Genomic DNA, 25,599 nt, shown 5'->3' on the forward strand with positions numbered 1-25,599 from the left:
TGCGTGCACTGCAACTACTGGACCTGGGCTACAATAGATAGAGTTGGTCATCCCATGCGTAGGTTGTCATACGCCCTCGGTTCGTACTTTGCCAGAGTGTTAGGATGTTAACAGATGTGACGGCGTCATGATGCGTTCTCTGTTATGGCAATACTCCGTATAGACTGAGTGCGTCTTTCCATGGACGTAGCATGGTGTGCTATTGAATACCCAGTGTATGTGAGCATGATCGACTCATGCTCCCCACCATAGCTCTTCTGGATGCTTACGATGACCTACTTATGGGATCGTGTCTTCCGACAACTGCCGTGCAACATTGCGTGTCTCCGCCAAAAGAGACTCAAATACCAGTACCAGCAACATGGGTTCGCTTTCGTGAATATGTGACTGCTTGAAAATCTCCGAGACCGAGATGGCATGATGCAAAACATACCTACCCATCACAAATTCACATGTTTGCCTAGTGCCAGCGCGATCCAAGCACCCACTAGGCAATGGCAATTTCATGCCAGGCAGATCACAATGTCCAGAGGAGAATTGACTTCAGACCTGCCTCTTTAATATCAACTCGGATCACTTATAACATCGCCCCATGGAGCGGAATGCTGCGCATAAAACCGGAGACTGGCGGAAGAGCGATGCGAGACTCCGGCTGAATGCTGCCCGAACCGGGCATCGGACTAGTATAGTCCGGCGTCTCGTCATCGTCAGAGAAAATCGCGAGAGCCTCAAGCTGGGGGTCGCATCCTGTCAACCTCGATGGACGGGAGCGGCAATCGACGAGGCCGCTCCGAAGCAAAGCGCGATGAAGCGCGATGAGATGATCGAGAACAAGACCCGACGGGACCTGCTGCGCCGCTTGAAACGCAGGGGCCTGAACTGAAGCTCATGGTTCTTCCCCTCAGGGGTTGAGAGCATCGCGGTTGCGCTCCCAGCCGCGATTCGACAAGAGGGCCTGCTCAAAACGAAATTCACGGCGATTTAGCCGAGAACGTGGCCAGAAGTGCTCACGTCACTTTCTCTGAGCGAGGCCAGGCTCCATAACTACAAGCCAAGGGGCAGGGCAAAGAGAGCAGCTCATGGGGTGAGGTTCGTTGGATCTGGTCCTTGTGCCGCGCAAAGTGGCCTAAGCCACGCTAGAAATTTTCCAGAAATCAGCTATACCCACTTTTGTCTCAGCCCACCGTTTTTAGCACCATGCCGTGACCGGGGCTCCCCGACCATCCCGGTCTTAAGACTGCAAAAGCCCAACTCAAGGTCAGCTGAGGCGCCAGTGTTTTCATAGCATGTCCAATGAGCCTCCCGTCAGTTGTGGTCCCTCGTTCGGTGAGGGAACTGCGAGACAAGAAGCTCGTTGGGGCATCTTGGCCAGGCAACTGGAACTTATGACCGTGATCCATAGCGCCATGTCCTCGTCGTCTGATGAGATATTCATGATAGCTGCTTTCAAAGGGCTCAGCTCGAGCAACCGTGTTGCTCGGCGACTTGAATGCACAGGCTTGTACAATTCACCGTCCGGTGAGGGACGGTGAAAGCCTCTGCACCAGAACGAGAGTACCATAACGCCTTGTTAGGTTGGTTCAAGTTGTCGTGCAAGGGCGGAAGCTAGCATCCGAGGAAGCTAGATTCGTGGCAAGGCATCTCGGATGCAGGACGGGTGGGTTCAGACGAACTACCTTAGACTTATCCTGGCCCAGGATCAACCGCCCACTGCGTAGTATTGTCTGCAGGGGTTTGATTTGCGTCTGACCTCGATCATCGATGCGGTCCTTCGGCAGTGAGTGATAGGGCGCAGTTGACAACTCAAGGAGGCCGATATCGTACTTGCGAACTGTTGAGCCTGCAACACGCCATCGTCGAAATGGCGTCGCTTCTGGACCATGTGGGTTCCCCAAAGCTAAATGAGGACTGATCTGGATATCCTCATTATCCCACAAGGCGGGTGATCTGGGGAAGTAACCATAACTCGAGATGTTGAGTCCACATACAGAGCGAGCTTTACGTATGACTTACCCCAAGAGGCGATCATCGACGGGTCCATCCCTCGAGGGCCTGTGGGCGTGATCAGCTAGCCACCAGCCATTGGCGGGAAATGAACAACGGGCAGAGTTTTCAAGATGGCTTCTGGAACGATACATGGAATCCAACCCTCACATCGTGTGAGGCTCCACACGGCCCCATTGCAACGACTCGCGTCGACCAGAACGATGTGATGCATCGTGGCATCTTGGACATGGACTATTGATTGGCAGTGTCTCAGCTGCCTCAATTGTCGAAGCAGGTGAACAGTCTTCTGGTCGTCGACAAGGGTCTGCATCCCGGAGGGGAGACGTGTAGTTGTCGGCTTGGCCGGTGACGGATTCTTTGCCTGTTGGATCACCGTTCATGCTACCGTTGCTTTCTATCCAGTCGTCGTCAAGTAGGTTTCCACAGCAAGCACGGTCGTGATGCGAACTCGTGTCGCCAATAACCAATGTGCACGTCTACCCAGGATGACCTGTTCTGAGAATGTATCTATAGACTCTGTCAGTTTCACTCGCATGTCAAAGCTTCCAAGTCCTTGGTCGGCACTACGTCCGGTTGGTGAAATCCATGTTGGGCTCGCGAGCTAGGGATGCCGGCTTGCAAGGTCATGTCATTGAGAAATGCCGTCACAGCCACGCGCCTAGGCGCAATGCCTGGGAGTTGATGCGTGGACTGAAGCAAGACAAGACAGGAGGAAGATGGTAGAAAGGGAGCTGTCTCGCTTATCTCACATTGTGGCTTGGCCGTTGCAAAGAAAGCCGTGTCTAGACTGACCTGGCCGGCCTCAACTTGTGGTATGCTTGACCCCAAATGTGAGAAATCGACGAGGATGGAAGTTGGCATGACCGGGTCGCACGAACGTGTCTGAGCGTCATGTCAGTTTCAGGCACTCGCCTATCAAAAATGCACTCGTGAAGTGGGAGCCTGGTCTTGATGGTTCTCAAAAGAACCTCATGCATCTAGATGAAACCTTGAGCAATGCCTTGAACTCAAAAGGTACCAAGGCGAAGTCGAGGCTGTACAGGACATGTATAGCATGTGGTCGCAAGTTGAGAGTTTTGAAGCCGAACTGGCCGGCATGCGAGACATGCGGCGACCAAGTGGGGATCACGATCATGGGGCCGGAGGCAATGCAAGGTGAGCCTGCGTATGCTTCCGTGAGGAGTAGTCTTGTTTGGTATCGATTTTGTGAGGGGCTTTGCGAGTTCTGTCGACGAAACCCAAATTCGAGAAATAGCTTGCGTGTCGGCATAAGTTGTATGTGATGCAAGTGTGTAAATCTCGTGACATGCTTCGGGACATCGGAGATCAGAAGGCGACGGCCCAGCAAGACGGATGGCCCTTGACAGACAGCCACAGTCGCACCGTGGCACGGCTTGTTGGGCACACTGACCTATCTGTGGATTCGTCATGCCGGTAGAGAGGTCTGCTCCATCTTTGGGTACAAGTTAATCAACACGGCTCTTGGGCCACACAATTGAGAAGCAAGGTTTGAAATGTGTGCTGCCGCATAATCGGCCAGAGTAACAACAGCTTCATGGACTCCTGTTAATGAAACAATGCCCGCGGTGCGGAGGTTTCGGACGCAACAAAGCTCCAATCTGAGAGGGGAGTTCTTCACGGCAAGGATCAAAGTGCCTCAAGGCCCGGGTCCAGCGCTAATCGAAATACGGGTCAGGTGTGGTGCTGACCGCTCCACCATGTGCTCGTTCGTTGTCGTAAGTCAGACTTGGACATTGCGCTGTTTCCTCCTCCAGGATCTTCGACTCTCGGTCTTCGCGGAAACCGATGCGATAGGGGGACGACGGCTAGTGAGTGGCGTCCAAGATGGCGTTGTAGCTGGGCGAAGAGCTGAAAGGCGACGAGATAATAGGCGGCAATTGTATCGGCTCTGAAGCCTCGCGGTAATCGAGCATGACGTACCACAGCACCGACGAGGCTCGATACAAGCAGCGCCTAGCTTTCGACACCACAGGGGGCCTGAAAGAGGAAGAGTGACGAGACCTCCGGGTGCAGGCCAGCGGGGCGAAGCAATCCCTGCCCGTGAGTGGATAGCAAACGATGGATCGTTCCCTGGGTTTTCTAGAAGAGCAAGGTTGAGAAACAAAAGAAACGGTGTAAATAAGCATCAAAGGACGATCAATTGGACCGAGCGAAATGACGGGCTAACATCCGAATGATGAAACGAAGCGGCAATTTTTTTTCTTGGCTCCTCAAGACGACTGGGAAGGGCATCTCTGTCCGAAGGCGGCTGCAAGTCCTGAAAATTCTGACAGCCATCAGTCTGGCATGCCGAGCAACGATTGGAGAATGGGGTGCGAGATTTGACGCCGCGAAGCAGGAGGCACATTTTGGCACATGCCACACCACCACCACCACCAACGTCCTGGGACTGGGCTGCCAACTCTCTTTGCTTTCTCTCCCAGCCAGCCAGCCCAGCAACAAGAGCATCTCCGGCGTGAGAGCGGGAAGCGGGGGCTCCGATGTTGCAGCCGATAAAATTCAGCCAACCAAGACGAGTTGTCTGGCCTTCCAGCGAGCCAGCAGCAATCTCCTCACACGAGCGAAAATCCCCTCACGTCTTTCTCAGCCAGCTGAGAAGAGGCTGCTGGAAGATGGTGTCGTCGCTTGCACAGAGCGTGGGATGATGGCATGGGGGATGGCCTCTCAATAAATCCTTATCTATCGCGGCGGCGCCGACCGTCAGAGATGAAATTTTCTGGTGCACTCTGCTGTGTCTTGCTTCACCCATCAAGAAACAGCTCCTACATTTGGTGCTATCCAGGTCCGGTTAGTCTGGGTGGGATGTGGGCGATGGCTGCGGCGTCGGCGGATGGGCTGTCCTTTGGGATGGCAGATGGAGGAGGGACCGCGGCGGTACGAACGAGAGAGGCGGCCGAGGTGTAATATCCATTGATTGGATCCCAGGCTCACCGTTCCGAGTCGAGCGAGATCACCTTGGCCTGTGCACCTTCTCCCGTGTCTCTCGAATCCCTCACTCAATCTCCCATCAGCAGGCGAGACGAGATGGGGCTAGGCAGGCACCGAGTCCGAGTCCTGGAACAGACCAGACCAGCCCAGGTGGAGGAATTCAAGGTGAAGAGGGGAGGAGGCCATGGATGGGTAAAGTGTCGGGTGGTCTCTGCTGTGTGGACTGGTTTTTTTAGTGGGTGGTGCCGCTGGCTGGTGCGTGATCCACTGATTCCCACCTGGACCATGCTTGGCCAACCCACCCATATGCGCTCCTGATTGGCCCAAGGGCTCAGGCCCTCGCAGTGCACGCAGAAAAGAAGGAGTGCCCTTGGCCGCCCCCTCCTCGCAATTCCCATTACATAAAAGAGTACGGGACGCTGCCTCCCTTGCGCGCGCTCTTCCTGTTATCTTACTTCCCCCCCAAAAACCGACGCGAATTACAGCCCGTTTTTATCTCGTCGTAGAATTTCTTACGTTTCGGACGTCCCTGCGACATCCCACTGAACTGATAGGCGCCTGTTAGACGCGCTCAGCAATCACTCGCAGAGCAACCATTATCTCAGGCCAAGCAGCGCCTATCGCACCTGATCTCGCCCTATTCGCCGAGCCCCCGTACAACCCCCAACCTTGGCCGCATCTGCTATCATCTTGCGCCCGCCGCCCTTACGCCCGCAACCGCAAAGCAAAAACCCAACGGGCGCACGCTTGCTCTGGACTCGATTCTCTGCGCCCGTCGTCGTTTCGACGTTCCACCTCGTCACGTAACAGAATTCCCGTTTTGCGTCTCTGGGGCGTTTGCCGCCGTGCGGCAAATCGTCTCGAAGCCCCTGCCTGGGTATGGCAGACAAGATGTCCATCGATAAGGCGGATCCGACGCATAACCAGAATAGCAACCATCTCAACGGCCTCAACGGTCATCGTCGAGAAGAGACCGACTCGCCCGCAGGCTCTAGCCCTGACAGGGACCACAACCCGGGGATAACCTCTGCCAATGCTACCCAGGAGGCTCAGCAGCCCAAGAGGAAGGGCGGCCGCAAGCCTGTAAGTAAACCAACTCTTGCATACCATCTTACCTACACCCTCTATCGCCCTCGATGTTTGGTCTCGTACATCAACGAGATCGACACGTCGACAATGCAACGATGGTTGCGGGCGTTTCTTGGCCTCATCAGGAGTGCCTTGAACACAAACACCTTCCCCGCCCTTGCTTGCGACCTTGACTCGACCAAGACATCCAACAACACATAACAATGCCAATGTCGGATAGCAACTAACAGACAACGCCAAAGATCTATGCTACATCCGAAGAACGAAAGCAACGAAACAGACAGGCTCAGGCTGCCTTCCGAGAACGCCGAACCGAATACATCAAGCAACTCGAAGAGACCATCCGCGTCCATGAGTCCAACCTCCATAACCTCCAGGCGGCTCACCGCACGGCCGCCGATGAATGTTTGATGCTTCGCTACAAGAACTCTTTACTTGAGCGTATACTTCTTGAGAAGGGCATCGATGTTCAAGCTGAGCTTCGCGCAAAGACTGGTAGCCCCAACCTTGGGCCAACCCATATGCCGCAGAATCTGGTCCAACCACCACCGATCCAGCGTGCTATTATGAACCGACACCACCAGTCTCGTCGATCGAACTCGAACATTGCACCAAAGGCTGAGCCCGGTCCCGTGTTGCCGCCTCCCCTCCAACCGCACTCGACCGCTACCTCGCCCAAGAACCGACCAACACCATCGTCGCACTCGAATTCGCCCACAAACACTGGTGCCTTCTCGCCAGCGGCCTCGGACAATGTGTCGATGCGAGGTTCTATGACCAGCATGGGTCGACAGCAGATGCCTCAGCAACAACCGCCGCAACAACCGCAGCAAATGCCCCAAAGCACACAGGCTTCTAGGCAACCAATGATGCAGTCGGGTGTACGAGGAGGCCCAGTGTCTTCGGGCGCTTCGTACTACCCCACCCCCGCTTTCCAGAATCACATTGAGCAGCTAGGTAAGCTGATGATGCCTCAAGCCGTGGCCAAGTAACGTAAGCTGACAGTGTGGGTATAGAGCAAGAATATGACGCTCAAGCCGACATGATTGATGATTCCGAGATTGAAACACCTGCCGGACACGGAGGCTATCCATCAGGCTACAATGGCGACAACCAACAACCCATGATGATGTCGCCAGCCTCGAACGGACCCGGGCACCAGATGACACCGTCACACGAGCCCGTTCAGCCGCCACAGACTACACACTCCCAATACCCATCTATGACCCAGTTGTTGGACCAGAACGGTCTGGACTGGGACCCCTTTGGATTGACTGCCAGCATGCAGTTTCCTGCGCAGCAATTTCAATTCGACCAAACCAATATGAGGTGAAGGCGCATACCGTCGAACAGGACCCCGGCACTTATATCGACGAATGCTCCAATCACCGACAGGCGCCCACGAAGCTGACACCGCAGGAGGCCCGGCCCTCCTGTGAGCTCCCGTTTGTGCAAGAAATCGAGACTCACGGCTGATGGGGGTTCCTGAGGGGTTGAAATGCCCGACTCAGGCAACCTAGTATGCCATGGCATGCAGCGAGGGGACACCAACACTTAACGACCACCCTTGATTGAAAGGCAATCTCGCCGCGGTCGACTTGTTGGTTCTTCTCAGCCGTCTGGTCGACGGAGTTGATGCTGCGGGATGTGTGATAGATATATCCCACCGCAACATGCCTCGACAAACAGGCCACCTTCGGTCCTGGCACGCAGTTTGCATTCAAGTGCAGCTCTGGCCGTGACCGGCACTGGCTGTCTATTCTTACGACGGCAGGTCTTGTCGACGGACACATGATGACTATTATTATCATGGGCGGAAGACTTTTGATTGTTCATGGACGTTGTCTATTGTTGAACAGCACTAGCAGTATCTTTATATAAAAGTTGTTGATTGTTTTTTATCCTTGGCAACATCTCGACGACATTTGCTTCGACGTTATCGAACCGGGCATGTCGCATTTTACTCATCAACGGGAATCGGCGGTGGGAGTGGACTGGCAGGGAATGCAAGGGAGATACCCAACATGATGAAATTTTATGACGCGAGACAGGCTGGGATTGCGTATTGGAAGAGGTTAGACAAGACGAGCTTATTCCACAAGGGTGTTTGATTCATGGGAGGGCGTTGGATATGGCGAACATGGGCAGGATAGCTTTTCAGATCTAGCAAGGATACAATCCACATGTTGGTTGGCATCATGAGGTTTCCATGGGGTAATAGCTCGCGGTGTGCAAATATAGCGTCTCTGTGTCTCTGCATCACGTCTTCTAGAACGTCCCCATGAGCGCTTCCTTGCCTTGACCATGTCTCACGGGGCCCACGGCGTGTGGGACAGAGGCCAGCCAGTCAAGAGTCTTACCCCGGAAACGGGCTCCTGGGCGCTTCTGTACCTGGGTGGATAAGTTACGGCGCCTGCTGAGGTGAAGAGGAGAGGAGAGGCAGGCGAGCGGATCGTGAGCCTGGGGAGGGGGCCCCATGTGGGGACTTGAGTTGATGTTGCGAGTCAACTGGCGATGCTTGGCGTAATGCCGGACATCCTGATGGCTTTGTTCTTGCGCCATTCAGGTCTAGGCTTGGTTTTTCTTCTTTTGATCAAGTGGCGAATGCTTAAAATTTTCAAGTCTTGTGGTCTTGAAGGAAAACAGACGAGAGTCAGTTTGAAGATTGAGGCGTTGGTTATGTCGATGGTTGTCAAGATCCAGCCCAAGCCAAGGTGGCTCGGCTCCCCTTGGCGGGTCATCAGCGGGATGCTGAATCTGGATAGGATCAGTGGAGACTAGTAGAGGGTTGATCCTCCTGGTGTGAACTTGATGCAGATGCAGGGGAGCTATGGAAATGGGGCACGTTGCGAGGCTGAGAGGCATATTTTGCGAGAGACTTGGTCAAGCATGGCTGTCTATAGCATGACGAGTTGGAGATAGGTCTCAATGGATGCAACCGTGGCTCTGAATTAATGTCCTACTCTAACACCAACTTTAACGGGTATCATGCATATCTAGGACTTACACAAACCACGTCATGATCATGATCCCCATGACCACCAGTCCGGTTGTCCAACCTCTCGGAATAGGTGCTGTCACACAAGACGCTGCACTCTTCCATAGCACCTTGGTCTTGCCAGCCTCACCCACCTCGTCAATGCTGCAGACGGCCTTGCACCCATTCTCGTCGTCCTCGCGGGGTGCCAACATGCCCCTTCTTTCAACATGTCCTGTCCCTGAACGACCCTCGAGACTTCTCTTGTCCGATCCCTCACTGTCAGTGCCGTTGTACACCATCTCGATCCACTGGATCTGCATGTACGCCGCGCCATTGAGGCTCATGTTGCCGCTCCAAGAACCCCCGTCACTCCACGCGTTGAACAGGACCTGTGCCGGGTCCTTGGGCGTCTGGAACTCGATGCTGGCAACCTCCTGACCCGCCACGTACCACACGGAACGCGAAGGCGTCCAGTCGAGCCGGTGTACCACCCAGTCGTCCCAGCTGAGGCCCTCGGGGAGGGTGCCGTTGCGAGTCGCCTTCGGGACCTCGTCGCCGTCGTCGGTGAAGGACGGCTGGTTGGTGTACTGGATCCGGTTCTTCGGGTCGCGGGTGAGGATCTCAATGTCGGCTTCCTGCACATCGGCGAGCTCGTCGCCTTCGAGGTATGTGAACATGGCCATGCAGGCGCCCGCGCTGCCCGTGACTCGGGCGAGCATACGGAGTGAGAGATAGTGGTACGTCGACACAGACTCGAACTCTGCGGCGGTCTGAAAGTCTTTAAGACGCACCGTCCGCATAGTTAGGAACGTGTCCGATACCGCATCGTTGTCCTCATTCTTCTCGATATAGATATTGTTGGGTGAGTTGACCATAAGCACAGAGGCATCGCCGGAGAGGCTCACGCCGCCGCTCTTGCGGTTGCTCCAGTCCTGGATACCCCAACTGTCGTCCCAATCCTTGCTCTCAAAGTAGTCGCTCGTGATGTCACCCGTCTCAGATGCGTTCTTGATAACATCTGGTACACCGGCGTACTTTCCAAGATCCCGGAAATCAAAGAACTTATGCTGTGAGTAGTAGGCAGAGTTGGTACCGTTCGTGAGGTAACAGCCGCACTCATCGTCCCCTATCGAGGCACCGCGTACAACGGTCGAAAGCACGGCAAGCCGTAAGTATAATGAGCGGATCGACAACATGGCTGTTTGTTAGTGAAATAGCAAAAAGAGGACGAGCCTCAGAGAAGAGCATCATGACTGATCAAGTATCCTACGTCGAGGAAGCTCTAATGTCGCCTTATGGGGCGTCACCAGGGTCAATGCCCGCTATAGACGGTCGAGACCTGCTTCGCCTCATGGAGGCCGCTGAGAAGGAGCTCATGAAACGGAACTCGGCACGTATGACGCTATGGCCGGATTTCAAGACCATCATGTTGATGGGCGAACTTGTTGATGGCATATGAAGTTGCAGCTGATTGTAGAAGCTATCACAGTTGTCAAAGATACCTATATAGTTAGGTAGTAGATATGGATGCGGACTCAGGGACAAAGGGATAAGGCTGATCACGTGACGAGACTTGGCCTCGGATCTTCCCAAACCCTGTTCTGAATCGCTCGCGCGGCGTCAGAGGCGCAGCGCATTGCATTCCTCTCGCATTCATATGAACACTTTTTTCTCTCCTGCTCTTCCTCCAAATCGCGCAGCGCATCTTCTGCTATGTAAAAAGGCACAGCTCGCGATTTCCTTGCTCACAAGACACTCGCTCTGCTAAACTCTTCTTTCCTCTCTTCCTCCAACAGGTGCATAAGTATCACGATGACATTCTCGGTTTCCGCAAACTCACCTTTGGGATGATAGACGCTCCAACTATTCATCGCATCGCCGACGCAAGAACAACTGCCAAACGCCATGTCGTCACCTAAGCCGTCGCCTGCCGACGTAGAGAAGCCCGACACTCAGTCGCCGGTTGCGAAGCTGCCAGAGACGGACAACGCGCCCGAGAACGTGGAGAAGAAGAAGGAGGAGGCGGATCCCGGTTCCGATCGCGAGCCTGGTGAGGCTTCGCCAGAGCCTGAATCTTCGGATGCCCCCAACAAGGACGGCGACGCGCCACCTCTGCCAAATGAGCCGACACCGGATGGACCCCCGTTGCCAAATGAACCTGTGCCTGGTGGTCCTCCCCTGCCGAACGAGCCTGCGCCTCAGCCCGAAGACGACGGATGGGATTGCCAATGGGATCCAAACACGCAAGCCTGGTTCTTTGCGAATCGCTTCACCGGAAAAACGCAGTGGGAGAACCCGCGCGTCGCTACGCCAGCGGCCCCAGGTACGCAGTCGAGCGTTCCTCAGCCGCCTGTGTCTGAGAAGCCTGCCGCGGGTGGTTACAACCCCGCCATCCACGGCGACTACGATCCCAATGCCTGGTATGCGCAGGGAAACAATGACAATGATGATGCTGGACCGTCCACTGGCGCTGTGGCCGACCCATCGGAGGTTTATGCTTCGACAGCTTCCTTTAACCGCTTCACTGGACAGTTCCAGGCGGCCGGCATGGGTCCCGAGCGGCATAGCGACGAGGCCAAGTCGCGGCGTCAGATGAACGCCTTCTTTGATGTCGAGGCTGCCGCCAACGCCCATGACGGCCGAAGCTTGAAGGCCGAACGGTCGGGTAAGAAGCCCTCCAAGGCCGAGCTGAAGCAGTTCAAGGAGAAGAGGCGCGCCAGAAAGGAGGAGAAACGCCGTGCTTGGCTGAGGGACTAAGCGCGAGGAGAACTGAGGGGGCGCGCGTGTGACTTGGGGAAGAAGCACTTGAAATTCTTAGATATAGGCGGCATCATTCACTGGAAGGCGTTTCAGAGGAGTTGTGGGGACAGTCAAATGTTTTGCGTGGGTTGTTTGGCTGCGGATGAGGCAGGTAGGGGATTGTGATTTCCAAGCTCATTGGCATCGATATCATGGATGAATGGATGGATGAGATGACCTTGGATGCAGGCAGACTCGCCGTCTCGCATTGAATATGGACCGAGCTAGAGGTCCAGGAATCAGACCATACACTGAATATATACCCCCTAAATACAGCTTTAACCAATCACTTTTCTACTTTGGACGTATCTATTCGTCGTCATCTTCCTCATCGTCATCATCCAACTCCATGTTCAAGTGGACGCTCTCGTCATCATCGTCGTCGTTGTCGTCCTCTGCGGTTGGAGCAGTCGGGACAGGCGCCGCGAGCACCCGATCAGGAGATGACGACTTTTCCAGGACCTGTCTCTTTGGCGGCGCGGGATCCGAGCCTTCGTGCTTCCGTTTGGGTGGAGAGCCGGCCCGGGCGTTCCTATCTGTGTCGGCTGCGGTGGATTTGACCTTTTCGCTGGGCGCAAAGGGGTTGCTCTGGATGGGCAGGTTCTTCTCGAGCTGCGGGGTGGGTAAAGTCGCTGGCTTGAAGAGATCACCCGTCTTCTTAGTAGCTGACTCTTCCTCGGCATTGTCGTCCTTCATCTCCTCATCTTGCACCTCCTCATCTTCCTCTTCCTCCCCTGCTACAGGGAGCTCCTCTAGCGGTGGTTCACCCTCAGCCAGGCTCTGGGCACCAGCACGAAGGTTGGTGCGCAGAATCTCGAGCCCTTGGTCGTCAGGAAACTGCTGTGTCAGGTGAGGAAGGATGCTGGGGTACACTCGGCCTCGCTGGTCCTTGTACGGGTTGAGGACGCTCGCGAGCATGGCATCACGGCTGCTGGTGACGATGGCCGTCTGGTCAACGAGGCCGCGCACGGAGGGCTTGAGATAGCGCTGTGGCAGGCATGATGGAATAGTGGCCAGGAGAGCAGAGGCAGCGGCCTTGTGCTCTGGCTCAAGAGGGGTTGCTGCAACGACAGCGGAAGCTTGGGGCTGGAGGAAGAGATCGGCATTGGCGGCGATGCTGTTCTTCTTGGGGTCTGTCGTGGAGGCTGCTGGCTTCTCGGACTCCTTGAGATGTCCAGCGTCTTGCTGTAGATCCCTGCAGCATGCACCGAGCAGAGGATCCAGGCTTTCGACGGACGATTTTGATAGTGTCGGGCCAGAAAGGATGAGAATTTCTTTCAAAACAGCGTAGCCAGTCATTCGCACGCTGGGGAGGTTGATTCCCGACTTGAATACTCGGACAAGGTGGTCAAGGACCTCAGGGGCCAGAGCCACCGTGTTCTGCTCCAGGCGTTGGAACAGAGTTTGCAGCAGGTGAAGAGCAGCAATGTGAATATCTGGCATGGCAGCCCAGAGCTCCTCTCTCTCCTCTCGGCCGATGGCAGCAACGGTCGGGAGAGCCTGGTCCCAGGACTGGGATTTGGGCGAGAGTCTAGCTATCAGGAGTACTCGAGACGCAGCATCGACCAGGGCACTGGTAGGTATCGTGACAGGTGCCTTGGTGGGATACCGGAGGCAGTCTGAGAGATAATGAAACAGGCCGATCAAGCGATCAGCGCCAGCGTTGATACCCGTCCAGGATGGGAGCTCCTCGGCGGACGCGCCACCACCATGGGGTTCCCCGTCAAGTTCGACTCGCGATCGACTGTAGCCATTTGAACCTTCCCATGACTCCTCAACGGCCCTCAAGACCTGGTCGGCTGTAGAATGAAGGTCCTTGAGGAGAAGATCGACCAGCTTGGCCCACTCATCGCTGCCCCCTGACTTAGCGGCAACGTGGTGAAGCGAAATGACAAGTCTTCGTGAAGCCCTCTGCAAGCTCTGGGGAACAACAATGTCGTCTGAAAGCGTGGGAACGAGGAATGGCCGGATAGCAGCTTTTATTTTGGAGCTGGAGGGACGGAACGTGGTGGGATAAAGCGGTATCAATGTAGAGAAGGCGTCGCAGATGGTCTCAACCACAGACAGAGGAGTTTGCAGACTCTCGCCGGAGCTGGCCTTGATGAGCTTGAGGCAGGTGGTTATGAATGCTGGGATAGTGGGAGTGGCGATCTCTCTCACAAGAGTCTGGTATGGCTGGACGAGCATGTAAATCCTGGTGAGAGTGACCACGGCCAACTCTTTGGAGGCGACAGGATCGCTTTTCTGCATACTGTTAGTAACACTCCGAGCTATAAGAAGTTCAACGCACCTCGACAATAGACAGTAGACCGCCAACCCATGGCTTGCATCCTTGTAGAACTTCCCATCCACCAACGTCCACGACGGCCTTGATGAGACCAATTGCCGTGAACCTGGCCTCACGACTTCGCCCGTTCAAGTGAGTGGTGATGCTGGCCTTGAGCTTATGGACAAGCTGAGCGCCCTCAGCGGAACTGTCCTTGACCTTTCGCTCCTGAGGCGCAGACAATGGCTCCTTGCAGTGAAGAACATGGTTGATGAGAGATGGCAGCGCGTGAGGGAGCTGGGTCGGGGGGATTGATGTGAGTTTTCGACATAGGACCCGCAGGTCAGGGGGTAATGAGGCTGCCATGAGGATCGAGTCGTAATGGAAGGTTGTAAAGGCGTTTCTATCGTCCCCAAGTGTTTGCGCCGAATGGTATCTTGGAAGATGGGATTCCTGGATAGGAAGGATGAAGAGAGTAAAGATTGATGCTGTGCCGTCACGTGCAACAAATGGAATGAACCTGCAACAAGAACCTCACGTCCCTTTACCTCTCAATTCCGATGCGACAGCAACAATCGATGAGCGAGATGTAATTGCTACGCTCATTCGCAGGTTGAAGCTGTACAAGTCTTGACTTGCCCCGAAACTTTTTTTTCTTCTACAGCAACAAGCTTAGCTTGGACTGACGGGAAGACCCCTGGCGGCGGGGCCTGTCGTGGTGTGGCAGTGGGCTCTGATTGGTCTAGCGCCCGCGTTACGTCGACCCAGCAGCTCTCAATCTCCAGCTCTGCGCTACCACAAGCCATCAATACACGGTCAGATCCAATACGAGCCATCTCGTCGACATCTAACATCACCAACCACGGGTGCATGTAGAGGAAGTCGCCTTTGGCGCTGATTCGAATAGACTCTCCTCCCATCGGCCGACACACCGAGATCCTTCCTCCGCGATAGCCTCCCCCGTGAGGCCTCCTGTTCCTCCCACGATCCCTCTCCTCGCCATGCGCTTGGCGCCATCTTGCTGCTAGTCCCGACAACCTCCTGAACAGGTCGAACCATGGGTGTAAGACAAGAGAACAAGGCCATCGATGAAATCTCGCAAACTGACTCTTCTCCTCCTGCTGTCGTATAGCCCAAGGCCGTGCAGTACATGCACCAGCTGGATCATGCCCGCTGTGATGGCAACTGGGATGTAGTCCCCGAGCTTGTTCGCAAGGTCCGCAAGCACGCTCCTGACAGAGCCTGTATGACACCCTCCCACTTCACCGCCCTCCAGCGAGGGGCTTTTTAGAACACAATACTTAATAACACTCGACCAGGTCTTGCTCTGACCGCCGAAACGGAATGCGCTATCGCTAAGACGACGACTGCTGCCGCCGCCGCTGCTGGCAACCATAACCGACCGACCACCACTGCGAACACGAGCCATATTGACCTCGCGGCCCAGTTGCCGAAGCTGCTGGAGGCGATTGAGGAAGAGACGTTGCACCTGACCGACAAATTCCAAGCTCAGGTGTGTGCGGGATGGCTGCACTGGGTCAACGGGGAGTACAGCCTCTGCACCAGCCAACTGCCCGAGAGTCTCAAGGTGGAAGATGGCGAGCCCAACCCCACCGAAAGGGCTGCCGAATGGACGAGCGTCTGCGCTCTCAAGGCATCGTATCTCAAGGCTAATTGCCTTGCGCGCGGCGGCGAGATTAAGCAGGCCTTGGACGCCTTCCGGGCTGGACTCCCATCGCTTGCACGAGTGTGGGCAGAGCAGGGGATGGGAAGACAGCTCCGATATTGGTCTGAGCTGTTCCTCACAGAGTACTGCATGCTCTCCAGCCAGGGCTTCCAGAGCAGCGATTCACCACTGGGCGAGAACGACTCCCTCGCCTGCTATCGCTCCTGGGCAAGGTTCTGGGACACCCTGGCTATGCCCGTTACCGGAGGATACGGCTTCAAGGGTTCAGTGCCTCGGCGGAGAGTGTGGAATGAGTACTACATCGCTCTCTCTCAGATTGTCGAGTTCGACCTGCCCTACCCGACTGGATTTGTGAATAACACAGCTGGCGACCTATCTCCTCGAAGTCAGTTGCGGGTGGAGCTCAAGCATGCCGAATCGACCTACCAGACCCTCTTACTCGGCGAAACATCCTTTCCCAGAGCTGATGAAGAGCGTGAAGAAGTCGAGGGCTTTGTTGGCCAGGTGCTTCGAAACTGGTCTCTTCTCTGTGGACGAGGATGGAGAGAAGAAGATCTTGGACCTGGTGGTCGAAATAGCTTGAGCCGCGGAGTTCTCGATACCCTCTACAGCGCTGCGATGAAGACGTACCACTCGACAGCTATCCTGCGCTCACTCTTCCTCGTTCATCTTTCAGTCGCCGAGTTCGATCTAGCCTTCAAGGCCTTTGACTCTTACTTGGAGATTGTCAAGAAGGGCAAGGCCCGTGTTGACAAGACCGGGCACCTCGAGCCTAGCCTGGACGATGATGCTACAGTTCTTGAGACAATTTCGCAGTGCATCATCGCCCTCTGCCGATATGGCCAGCGGACTGCTGCGGAAAAGGCCCGCCAACTTGGGTCTGAGCTGGAGGACTGGCTGTTCAAACTGCCACAGCTCAACTCTTCAGACACTGCCACGCCAATGATTTCTGAGTACGATGAGTTCAACTCTTCGCACCCTCCTGTGCCACCACATACCATCGCCCTGGCATGGCAGGCCATCGGCTTGTCTCAAGCCCACTGGTCGAGAGTCACCTATGAAGCAGCCTCCAGAACCGAGATCCAGCAAAAGGCCATCCGATCACTCCGAAAGTCCCTCGCGGTAGAGTATGGGCGCTCAAAAGACATCAGGAGTTTCTTTGCCCTCGGTCTGCTCTTGGCCGAGCGAAGAGAGCTAACTGCTGCCATCGAGACAGTAAGAACAGCCTTGACTGTTGGCAAAGATCAAGAAGAGAATTACGACCTGGTCTATGGGCCATACTGGCAAGAACGGTCCCTTATCCCCGTGTGGCACCTCTTGGCTCTTCTCCTGAGCGCGAGGCAAGATTACCATCTGGCGGCAAGGGCCTGTGAAGGTGCCCTGGAACAGTTCAAGGATCCCTCTATCCTGTTCGGAAAGACAGATCAGACGTTTAGGAGCGAACATCTCAACGAAGCTGAAAAGGATTCCACAGCGGATGGTCGACGAGGCTTGGTCGATGATATGGATGACTCGGAGAAGGAGAGCATCCTCGAGGTCAAGATGACACAACTCGCCCTGGTTGAGCTTCTTGAAGGACCCGAAGTGGCTGTCAATGCCAGTTTCGAGCTGCTGACCCTCTTCACGAGACTGTTTGGCAACGTCGCGGCCCAACCTGCTTTGAGCCCTCCCAAGGCAATTGAGCCGCCAAAGACCTCGGGCACACTCAGGAGTATTAGAGGAACCATCTTTGGGGGCAATGATAGGTCTAGGCCGCCTACGAGGCAGGTCTATACTTCCATGTCCAGCGAACGGACCTCGAGGCCGCAGACTGCTCAGACAATGCGCAGCAGCGCACCGACGATCCAAGTGACAGGGGAGAACGGGCCCCTGACAGATGCCCGGCCACGAACTTCAGCGTCTTCTGTCCGTCGAAATAGGAGCGCCACGGGCAGAAGCAACAGTCTCAAGAAGCGGGATCGCAGCATGAGCCGACCGAGATCCTCTAGTATCGGAGCCGTCTCTCATGGCGCTACCGTTGTTGATGGCGACGTCTTCTTCACCCCAGGTGGTGCTGGTGCTGATGATAGCGAGCAGACTGATTTCTTCACCTTCTCTAGCAAGCGGCAACCTGCGTCGAGGCGCTCGTCCTATAGACAGTCACGACCCCCGCCAAATCTGAACTCGTACCTCTCGACTCAGTCAAAGTCCACCGACTACTCTGAGCTGTCTGTCGACAACGCCTACTCCTCAACATGCGTTCTGCCCCTGATCCAGTTCCCCAAGGACAAGGAGAGGGCACAGAGAGTGACGATTCTTATCAGAGTCTGGCTGATGATTGCTGGCTTCTACCGTAGAGCTGGTATGAAGGAGGATTGCAAGGGAGCTGCCACTGAAGCTCAACGGCTCATTCAGAGCCTCGAGGCTGATCTAGCTCGGGACCCTTCGGGCTCGAGCGGTCTGAAGGGCCCCGGTTGGGCCGATAAGAAGAGTATCGAGGACCTGTGGAGTGATTACTGGGCCGAGGTAAGCCTTTTTTTCTCTCGTCTTTGAAACAATAACTGACATAGTTCATAGCTGGGGCAACTTTCTCTTGCAAAGGGAGCTCCTTACGCAGCCCGCAGTGACTTTGAGACATCGTTAACGCACGCGCCCAACCATCCTGGTGCCATCGTCGGCCTCTCCAACATCCTTCTCGACATCTACAGCGAGGCTATCCTCCCCCCAGTCCCCGTTCCCGCTCTGGAGGACACCCTCCTGCACCTCAGTCTCTCAACCCCCAAAGCAAGCCAACAACATCCTCACACCGTCACCGACCTCCCCTCAACTCCCCTCGGTCTCGGTCCCTCAGATCCCGAGTCCCCCGCCGTCCACCACACCGACCTAGACGACGACGAGCTCCCCGCCGCCTACAAGGCCACCCGCCTACCTGTCGTAGACCGCCTCGCGGCTCGTGACCGAGCATACGCCCTCCTCTCGACCCTCACCAAGCTCGGCTCCAGCTGGAACTCTTCCGAGGCCTGGTTCACCCTCGCCCGCGCCCACGAGGAGAGCGGCCAGCTCGACAAGGCCAAGGAGGTTCTCTGGTGGTGCGTCGAGCTCGAGGAGGGTTCCGGCGTTCGGGATTGGCGCTGCCTGTCTGGTGGCGGCTACATCATCTAGAGATGGACGACAGCACAAGCCTTGTTTCTTTTTCTTCTTCCTTTTCTCGTTGCGATTGATGGATTTAGAAACGGAGAAAAAAAGATTGATGGGTGGATATTTCTGGCAATGAATCCTGCTTGCTCTCAGACCTGCACTGCCTGCCTATCTCGTATTTCTTTTCTCTTCTTCTTTTTATACACATAGCTGTGGTGTTTCTGCTGGGCAATGTCGAGATACCTTGGTTGAGCCGACACGCGCTGTTCAAGACGTTCAAAAAAGCACCATCCATAATACGTAATTGAGCATTTCAATTGAAGCATCCTGATTGATTCATCGCTGTTTCTATACCAAGTCATCGCTGCCACTCACAACTCAACCTGCAAATCACCATTATACAGAACGCTTTCCTTGCAAGACTAAGTCCAGCCCTAGGCTGGCACACTGAGCCGTTATCGAACGCAACAAAAACTTGATCCTCTTCAATCTCAGCTGAGCCCCTGTGGCGTCACGGAGATTTACCTCACGTTTGTCAAAGCCTGGTCGTGCCATGGAGACTTCGTAGTTCATGGTCGTCTTGGCGGCCTCTTCCAGTTCCTTGAAAATTCCCCAAGGGTAAGTTGGGCCAGCGTGTTTATCTGCTGCTGGCTCTTCCACCGTATCTCCTGTTAGCTTCAGCCTCGCAGTGATGATCGCTTCCGCTAGCTTGAAGTCCCTGAAGACCCGGGCTGCCTCCCACATGTGAGCCGGCGTGGCGCCGTTCCTCTGGAGGTGCATGGGCAGTGAAGTTCGTGACCTCTTCAAGGCTGTCACAGCTTCCGCTGCCGTCTTCTTCAAAGCTAGTGGAAGCTCCGTTTCCTCCGCGATCTCTGGGAGCTGAGCCACTGTACATCTTAGTGTCTCGAGTTTTTGAGCCCTTTGTGCCGCCTGAGTTAGTGCCACTTGTGGTTCCGTCGGTGTCTGAGCTGGTATGGTTTGCGGCATCTTTGATAGCTCTGCTGCCGTAGCTTGTGCAATTGCAGCCCGTGCCGTGCTCCGTTTATCAACCAAGGCGTCTATGACTGCATTCATTTCTTGGACACTCTTCGCTGTCGCAATTCGCTCCTTTGGTGAGACAGTTTCCGCTACTAGTATCGCCTCCGCCTGATCTTGGAGAGGGCACAAACGGCTCTTGCCAAATTCGTCCGACCTCTGTAGCCAAGCAGACTTGGCTTCTACTGTTTCTGGGGACTCGGCTTGAAGTACTTTCATTTCCTTGATGGCTTGGGCTATGTGACCCCGTATCCGAGCTGGTGTTGTTTTGATCACCTCGGACGTTCCTACCGTTGGCGTCAGAGCCATTCCCGTCACAATACTTTCAGGCTTTGTTTCTGTTGGCATCTGAGTTGTTGCTGTACCAGAGTGTTCTGCTGGCGTTGCCTGCTGTTTCCGTCTCATGTGCCATTGCGTATCTTGCAGCTTTCGTCCAACATCGACGGAAATATTCTGGATTTTGTCATATTCATCTGGGTTGAAACCTTGCAAGTGCTCGAGGTTGATGACGCGATACACGAGGGTCCAAAGTAGGATCCCGAAGTTCAGACCTAAAAGCTTGGTGGCATCTTCGGCGGCTTTATCCACTGACATGGGCGGCGGAGAGTCAGCACCACGACCTTGCTCGGACGATTCAGGGGGTGGGTTTCTAGCGTCAGGTTTGTTCTCGTCCTCGTTGTGTCCTGAGGTCGGTGAATCGTGAGCAGCAGTCTCGGAAGCAGGCTGCTTCTCGGTGGGTGGCTCGTTGGTGGGCAAGGTATCGGCAGCCCCATTCCCCGTCGCTTCATCATCGATGATCTCATTGAGTGTTGAGGCGTCGCGATCTTCGGGCAGGGAGCCCCCTTGGGAAGAGGGGCCATCATCTTGAGGTTGAGGTTGAGGTTGAGGTTGAGGTTGAGGTTGAGGTTGAGGTTGAGAGGAAGAAGAGGGCGAGTTGGAAGGTTCCAATGCTTTTAAACGATTCCTGGCAGATTCTAGTCTTGACCATAGTCGGCGTGGTCGAGAAGTAGACGAAGTCGGTGTCGTCGTAGGTAGTGTTGGCTCTCCTTTGGGGATAGGCTCGCTTCTCGCGGAAACTTCACTGGGGTTGACGGTAGGCTCCTGACCTGGATACTCGTGAGTATCCATGGTAGAAGTCGTCTCAGGGCGGTAATGATAGTGTTGATGGAAGAAATGCGCATAACGATGGTGTTGTTTGATGGTGTTGAGAGGAAGTTTAAACAGGAGAGACAGAGGGAGTAGACTCCTCATTGTGCCTTCCATATCGTGCCTTCTTCGACTTGCTGCCAGTCTCAATTTCACGTCGAGCAAGCGCGGCCGAACTAGGATTCGTGCGTCCCCTGGCAGACGGCGCGAATAGCCTCCCTGTCCACCAAAGTAACCCCCCAACATGTGAACAAAGAGGGATAAACATCACATATTATAGCCCAGTCAGATACTCAGCTCTTCAGCACGGATGTGTATTTCATCTAATCCTCAACTACCATCCGCCTATCCACCCTCGCTCGACCCTTGAATCCGGCCACCCTAAAAAAAATACCGAAAAAAGGGGGAATATCTGTGACTAGAAATGACAAACAATATGATTCTTTTTAGCTCTAATGTCTGCCCTCAAAACTCCCTGAACATGCGCCGCGAGGCTCCCGTACACCCTTTGCTCGTCGGAGACCTTTGCTCGTAATCTCCAATCTTCTTCCTCACACGTCAACCATGCTCAATCGCTCAGCCACCCCCTGAAAATCATAACGAGCCTTTCCAGTCTACTGTCGGCTCTTCAGCAAGTTCAGGAGATATGACGAGAAGTGCCGTTTGTCTGTTGATGTCGTAAGAGATCGCAAGAACTCGTCGCCGTCCACGCCCAGGCTAGGGAAAAGATGGTTCTGCAGCGACTGGATAAACACCTCGCCAGTCTTTGTGTAGATCGCCTGCTCCAAGCCGGCAATCTCGGTAAGGACTTGTTTTGTCTGGGCATCTTGGAATGGTCGGAAGTTGGGATTCCGCATCACCTCCCAGCAAGTCGAGTGGAATCGGTCAATCATGAACTGGTCAAAGCCAGGGAATGCAGGAGTAGGACTACCGCTCGGGGCGGTCGGGTTCTGGGAGATGACTGCAATATCTGGGCCACCCCAGATGGCCGCCATTCGTGTCATCAACGTGAAAGCAAGTCTGCTCCCTCCAATGTTGCCTTCGAGGGTCTTCGCCAGCTCAATGATGGACGAAATCATGGGTTCAAAGAAGCCCTGGTTGGACTCACTGACAAGAACCCCGTCTAGCCCGTTGTTAAGAATAATTTGAAGGAATGAGAGATATTCCCTCCTCAACTCAGCCAGCTGAATCTCATCGTCTGTTCCGGCAATGGGCTCCGTAAGCCCACCAAAAATGCGCTGAAGAAGTGGTGTCAACAGCATGTTGAGAACTTCGTAGATCTCAGACTTGAAGCCAAAGACCACCTGATCCAGTAGTCGCAGAAACATGGCCATCTCGTCCTTGGAAGAGCTTTGGGACAACAAGCCCTCAATCCACTGAGGCAGTTGCGGCAGGACAGCAGCACCCAGAACACCCAGCAACTTGGAAAAGGCCGATCGGCAAGCTGTTCGAATCTCGGCAGAAGAGTTCAGCTGGTTGAGAGCAATCAAGATAGCCTCAGCTGCTCGGGAGAACTCGTCAGAAACGGCCTTGTCAGGTGGCCCATGGGCGTTGGAGGAAGTAATGCCTGGGGTCCAGTCCGAGAACCCGTGAGCCAGAGTGCCCAGTGCCATGACAATGTGGTGGACTTGGAGTGTAGCTTGGGCATCTCCAGACTTGGCCCGTTCAAGATGCGCCTCCATATCGGTGAAGAGGGGATCCATCACAGACCTAGCATACAAAGCCTGTTTCTCAGATGGCGTGCCTTGGGTGGATGAAATGCAACCGATGGCCTCGAAAAGGTACAGCTGGCTGGTAAAGAGCGCATCCGCTGAGTGATCAGACTCGTCCGAGGACATGTCATCGTCAGCGTCCTCGCCTGGGACCTCGGCCTTGATGGGTAGGAGATCTCCGATCGACTGGATAACTGTCTCGGCAACATTTCCGACCTGAGCTCTAAGCTGCTTGATGAATCGGTGGAACAGATACCACGACCGAGTCTTGATCCGGACGTGGTCGTGGTGGACCAGCCGCACAAAGTTCTCGAGGACTTGTGGGATGTATTGTGCGTTATTCTCAAAGACAACGCAGTATCGGACACAGATCTCCATGTACTGGAGCAGAATAGCCGGGTGGGAGAAGTTGGCAATACCTGTGGCTGTGTTAGGAGCACTACGCTTGGTCATGAGGAAAGGAATACCAACCGGATTCGACCATCTTCTTCATCATAACCACCAGCCTCTCTGAGGCTTCACTGGAAGGCTGATTCTTGGTTCCCAGACCCTGGTTAGGAAGGGCAAGCTCGCCAAAGAGATACATCTCGTACAAGGCGAGGTCCAGATCTCTCCAGTCCATATGAGAGCCCTGCTGGTCGAGTGTCTGGAACGTGGTGGCAACGAGATTGCTAAGCATGTCCATGTACAAGGTCTGGTTGATGGCAGCAATAGACTTCTGCAGATTCTGGAGTTTCCGCCGCAGCTCCTGAAACTCGGCCTCGTCAGTCAGCTCATCCTCGTTGCCCCAGTTGGATGTCTCGTCGTATCTCATTTTGCGAATGATGGCATCTAAGATCGGGGCAAGCATGTTGGCGTAGTCTTGAGGAAGCTGGCCAAGTTTACGAAGGAAGGTGAGCAGGTCTGTCAGCGCTGGGATGACGGACGAGCAGACTTCATCGTACTCGTCCGAGAAGAAGCGCAGGAGGAAAGGGAGGAACCCATTGAGGTGCTGGTTCGCCCTGGCGCGGGTGTCATCACTGAGCTGGCTGTCCTCGAGAGCCCGTACAATGTCGGAGAGGACCGTGTTTACTAGCTTGGCAACTGCCTCGGCCAGATCCGTGTCGTATCGAGAGGTTCCCTTGAACTCGCTCAAGGGAGGGCTAGCAACTAACTGTTCGACAATTTCCTGCAGATTGATGAAGGAGATCATCTCCATCTTGTCTCCCGAGCGCATCTTCTTGCCACAAATCTCGTTCAGGGTGTCGATGGCTGTGTCGCGGACCTTGTCCTCGCTCCCCGAGGTGTTGGACCGCCCGACCACTGGCAGCAAGAGACCGAGCATGTCCTGGCTGATAACCAGCGAGATGTCCATCCAGCTGACCCACTTGCCAAGGACCTTGAGGACGAGGTCCACGACAGTATCATTGTTCCCGTATCGTGTGAGCAGCTGCTTCCAGGACTCGGACACCTTGCGGATATCCTGTGCCCGGAGCTGGTCCTTGAGCTCTGTATTCCGCTTGGTCTCGCTGCTCTGCCGTGTCAGGAGCATGTCGGCAATCTCGTCATGGATGGAGCCGAGGATTCGGAGGTAAAAGACGACGCCCGGGACATTGTCCGAGTTTGTAGAGAGACCTGTCAACTCGATGAAGTCGTCGAGGAAGCTCTGCCACCCGTCTTGGTAGAGGAACACGAACAGATAGGTCAATGTCTGCGTGAGCTTGTTCTGGAGATGCGCAGCATCAGGCTCCTGCTGGGCGTTGGGGCCGTACGTCTGGCGGCAGTACTGGAGGAGGGTGTCTTTGAGGAACGCAAGACTCGTAGGGTCAAGGCCCTGTGTGTGTACGGCATAGTTGACCACCTCGAGGCAGACAAGACGCACCACCTCTTCTGTCCGCGGTGTTCGAGCGAAGAGCGTGGTGCAAGGTTGCCATCCTTGAGGGTCGGCTTTTAGCTGATTTAGGTATTCGAAGGCTTGCTGTTTGAGGGCGGGATCGGAGGTGGGGTTGGAAAGAATCCCGACGACGCTCTCGACCTGAGCCATTGGGACAAGAGTTAGCATCGACGTGATGTGATGGTTTCTATGTGTACGCTTCGCGTCTTGGTCGCATCGTCGGGCCTTGAAAGGCTGGGCGGTTGGGCCGATGCGACTTGGCCATGACCAAGAGTGACGGCTGAATGGCGGGGCACGAGAGCGCCCATGACAAAGGCCATCCAAAGGAAAAACAGCAGCAGCGACTCACCTGAGCCTCCATGATCAAAATTCAAGGTGCAGCAGGCACCGGTGTGTAAATAAAACTTGTTCAAGTATGGACGACGCTGCTATAACTCGGGCAGCCTTGGATACACAGCATCCAGCATAGTTATGATATCAAAGGCGAGGCGGAACAAGGCTACCGAGGGGTCATGCCTAAGTCGTGAAAGAGAGCCTGTGCAGCGAGGCAGGGGTGGGAGGAGTCGCCGAAAGTTCGTATAGAAGCAGCCGCGATGGTGACAAAAGCGATAGGGGCGCAAACGGGTTCGAAAAGGCGGCCGCGGCGGTTTTGAAGGCGTATATCGTGCGCAAACTGCGTTTTTATCTCGAGATGTGCTATTTCCAAAAGTCGGTGCGGCAAGTTCTTGTGCTAGGTAGTGTGGGGTAACTGACAACACCTCTCTGGTAATCCTCGGATAAACTGAAGACCCAGTAGCTTGGGCCGTGGCTATTTACGCCCCTCTCGCACTTCACACGTTGAGCCGCAACAACAAAATAATTGAGACAAGTTATAAGAGACCTTTCAACTCAACAGGGCGGTGGCTAGGCCCTGAATCTATGGAAATATGTGCATACGGT

General features: G+C 54.8%; 7 protein-coding genes across 7 annotated transcripts; 3 read left to right on the forward strand and 4 right to left on the reverse strand.

The window, feature by feature from the left end:
* Positions 1–5,835: 5,835 nt before the first annotated feature.
* On the forward strand, positions 5,836–7,378 carry NCS57_00636700 (BZIP domain-containing protein; the record flags this gene model as incomplete). Its single annotated transcript, XM_053056256.1, has 3 exons — positions 5,836–6,039; positions 6,288–7,002; positions 7,062–7,378. The coding sequence occupies 3 exons, from the start codon at positions 5,836–5,838 to the stop codon at positions 7,376–7,378; spliced, it is 1,236 nt and encodes a 411-aa protein (XP_052915211.1).
* A 1,670-nt stretch (positions 7,379–9,048) lies between these two features.
* On the reverse strand, positions 9,049–10,221 carry NCS57_00636800 (GH16 domain-containing protein; the record flags this gene model as incomplete). The annotated part of the gene is made up of 1 exon (XM_053056257.1): positions 9,049–10,221. The coding sequence occupies one exon, from the start codon at positions 10,219–10,221 to the stop codon at positions 9,049–9,051; it is 1,173 nt and encodes a 390-aa protein (XP_052915212.1).
* A 492-nt stretch (positions 10,222–10,713) lies between these two features.
* On the forward strand, positions 10,714–11,782 carry NCS57_00636900 (WW domain-containing protein; the record flags this gene model as incomplete). Its single annotated transcript, XM_053056258.1, has 1 exon — positions 10,714–11,782. The coding sequence occupies exon 1, from the start codon at positions 10,931–10,933 to the stop codon at positions 11,780–11,782; it is 852 nt and encodes a 283-aa protein (XP_052915213.1). The 5' UTR covers positions 10,714–10,930.
* Positions 11,783–12,133: 351 nt separating this feature from the next.
* NCS57_00637000 (Pre-rRNA-processing protein RIX1) lies at positions 12,134–14,456 on the reverse strand (the record flags this gene model as incomplete). Its single annotated transcript, XM_053056259.1, has 2 exons — positions 12,134–14,068; positions 14,115–14,456. 2 exons carry the CDS (start codon positions 14,454–14,456, stop codon positions 12,134–12,136), a joined length of 2,277 nt encoding a protein of 758 aa, XP_052915214.1.
* Positions 14,457–15,147: 691 nt separating this feature from the next.
* On the forward strand, positions 15,148–18,918 carry NCS57_00637100 (uncharacterized protein; the record flags this gene model as incomplete). The annotated part of the gene is made up of 4 exons (XM_053056260.1): positions 15,148–15,153; positions 15,223–15,334; positions 15,410–18,282; positions 18,334–18,918. The coding sequence occupies 4 exons, from the start codon at positions 15,148–15,150 to the stop codon at positions 18,916–18,918; spliced, it is 3,576 nt and encodes a 1,191-aa protein (XP_052915215.1).
* A 372-nt stretch (positions 18,919–19,290) lies between these two features.
* Positions 19,291–21,057, reverse strand: NCS57_00637200 (uncharacterized protein; the record flags this gene model as incomplete). Its single annotated transcript, XM_053056261.1, has 1 exon — positions 19,291–21,057. One exon carries the CDS (start codon positions 21,055–21,057, stop codon positions 19,291–19,293), a length of 1,767 nt encoding a protein of 588 aa, XP_052915216.1.
* A 632-nt stretch (positions 21,058–21,689) lies between these two features.
* NCS57_00637300 (Exportin-T) lies at positions 21,690–25,021 on the reverse strand (the record flags this gene model as incomplete). Its single annotated transcript, XM_053056262.1, has 3 exons — positions 21,690–23,206; positions 23,259–24,801; positions 25,010–25,021. 3 exons carry the CDS (start codon positions 25,019–25,021, stop codon positions 21,690–21,692), a joined length of 3,072 nt encoding a protein of 1,023 aa, XP_052915217.1.
* Between the last annotated feature and the right edge of the window lie 578 nt (positions 25,022–25,599).

The sequence above is a fragment of the Fusarium keratoplasticum genome, chromosome 4 (assembly GCF_025433545.1).
Source record: "Fusarium keratoplasticum isolate Fu6.1 chromosome 4, whole genome shotgun sequence".
Taxonomy (NCBI): Eukaryota; Fungi; Ascomycota; class Sordariomycetes; order Hypocreales; family Nectriaceae; genus Fusarium; species Fusarium keratoplasticum.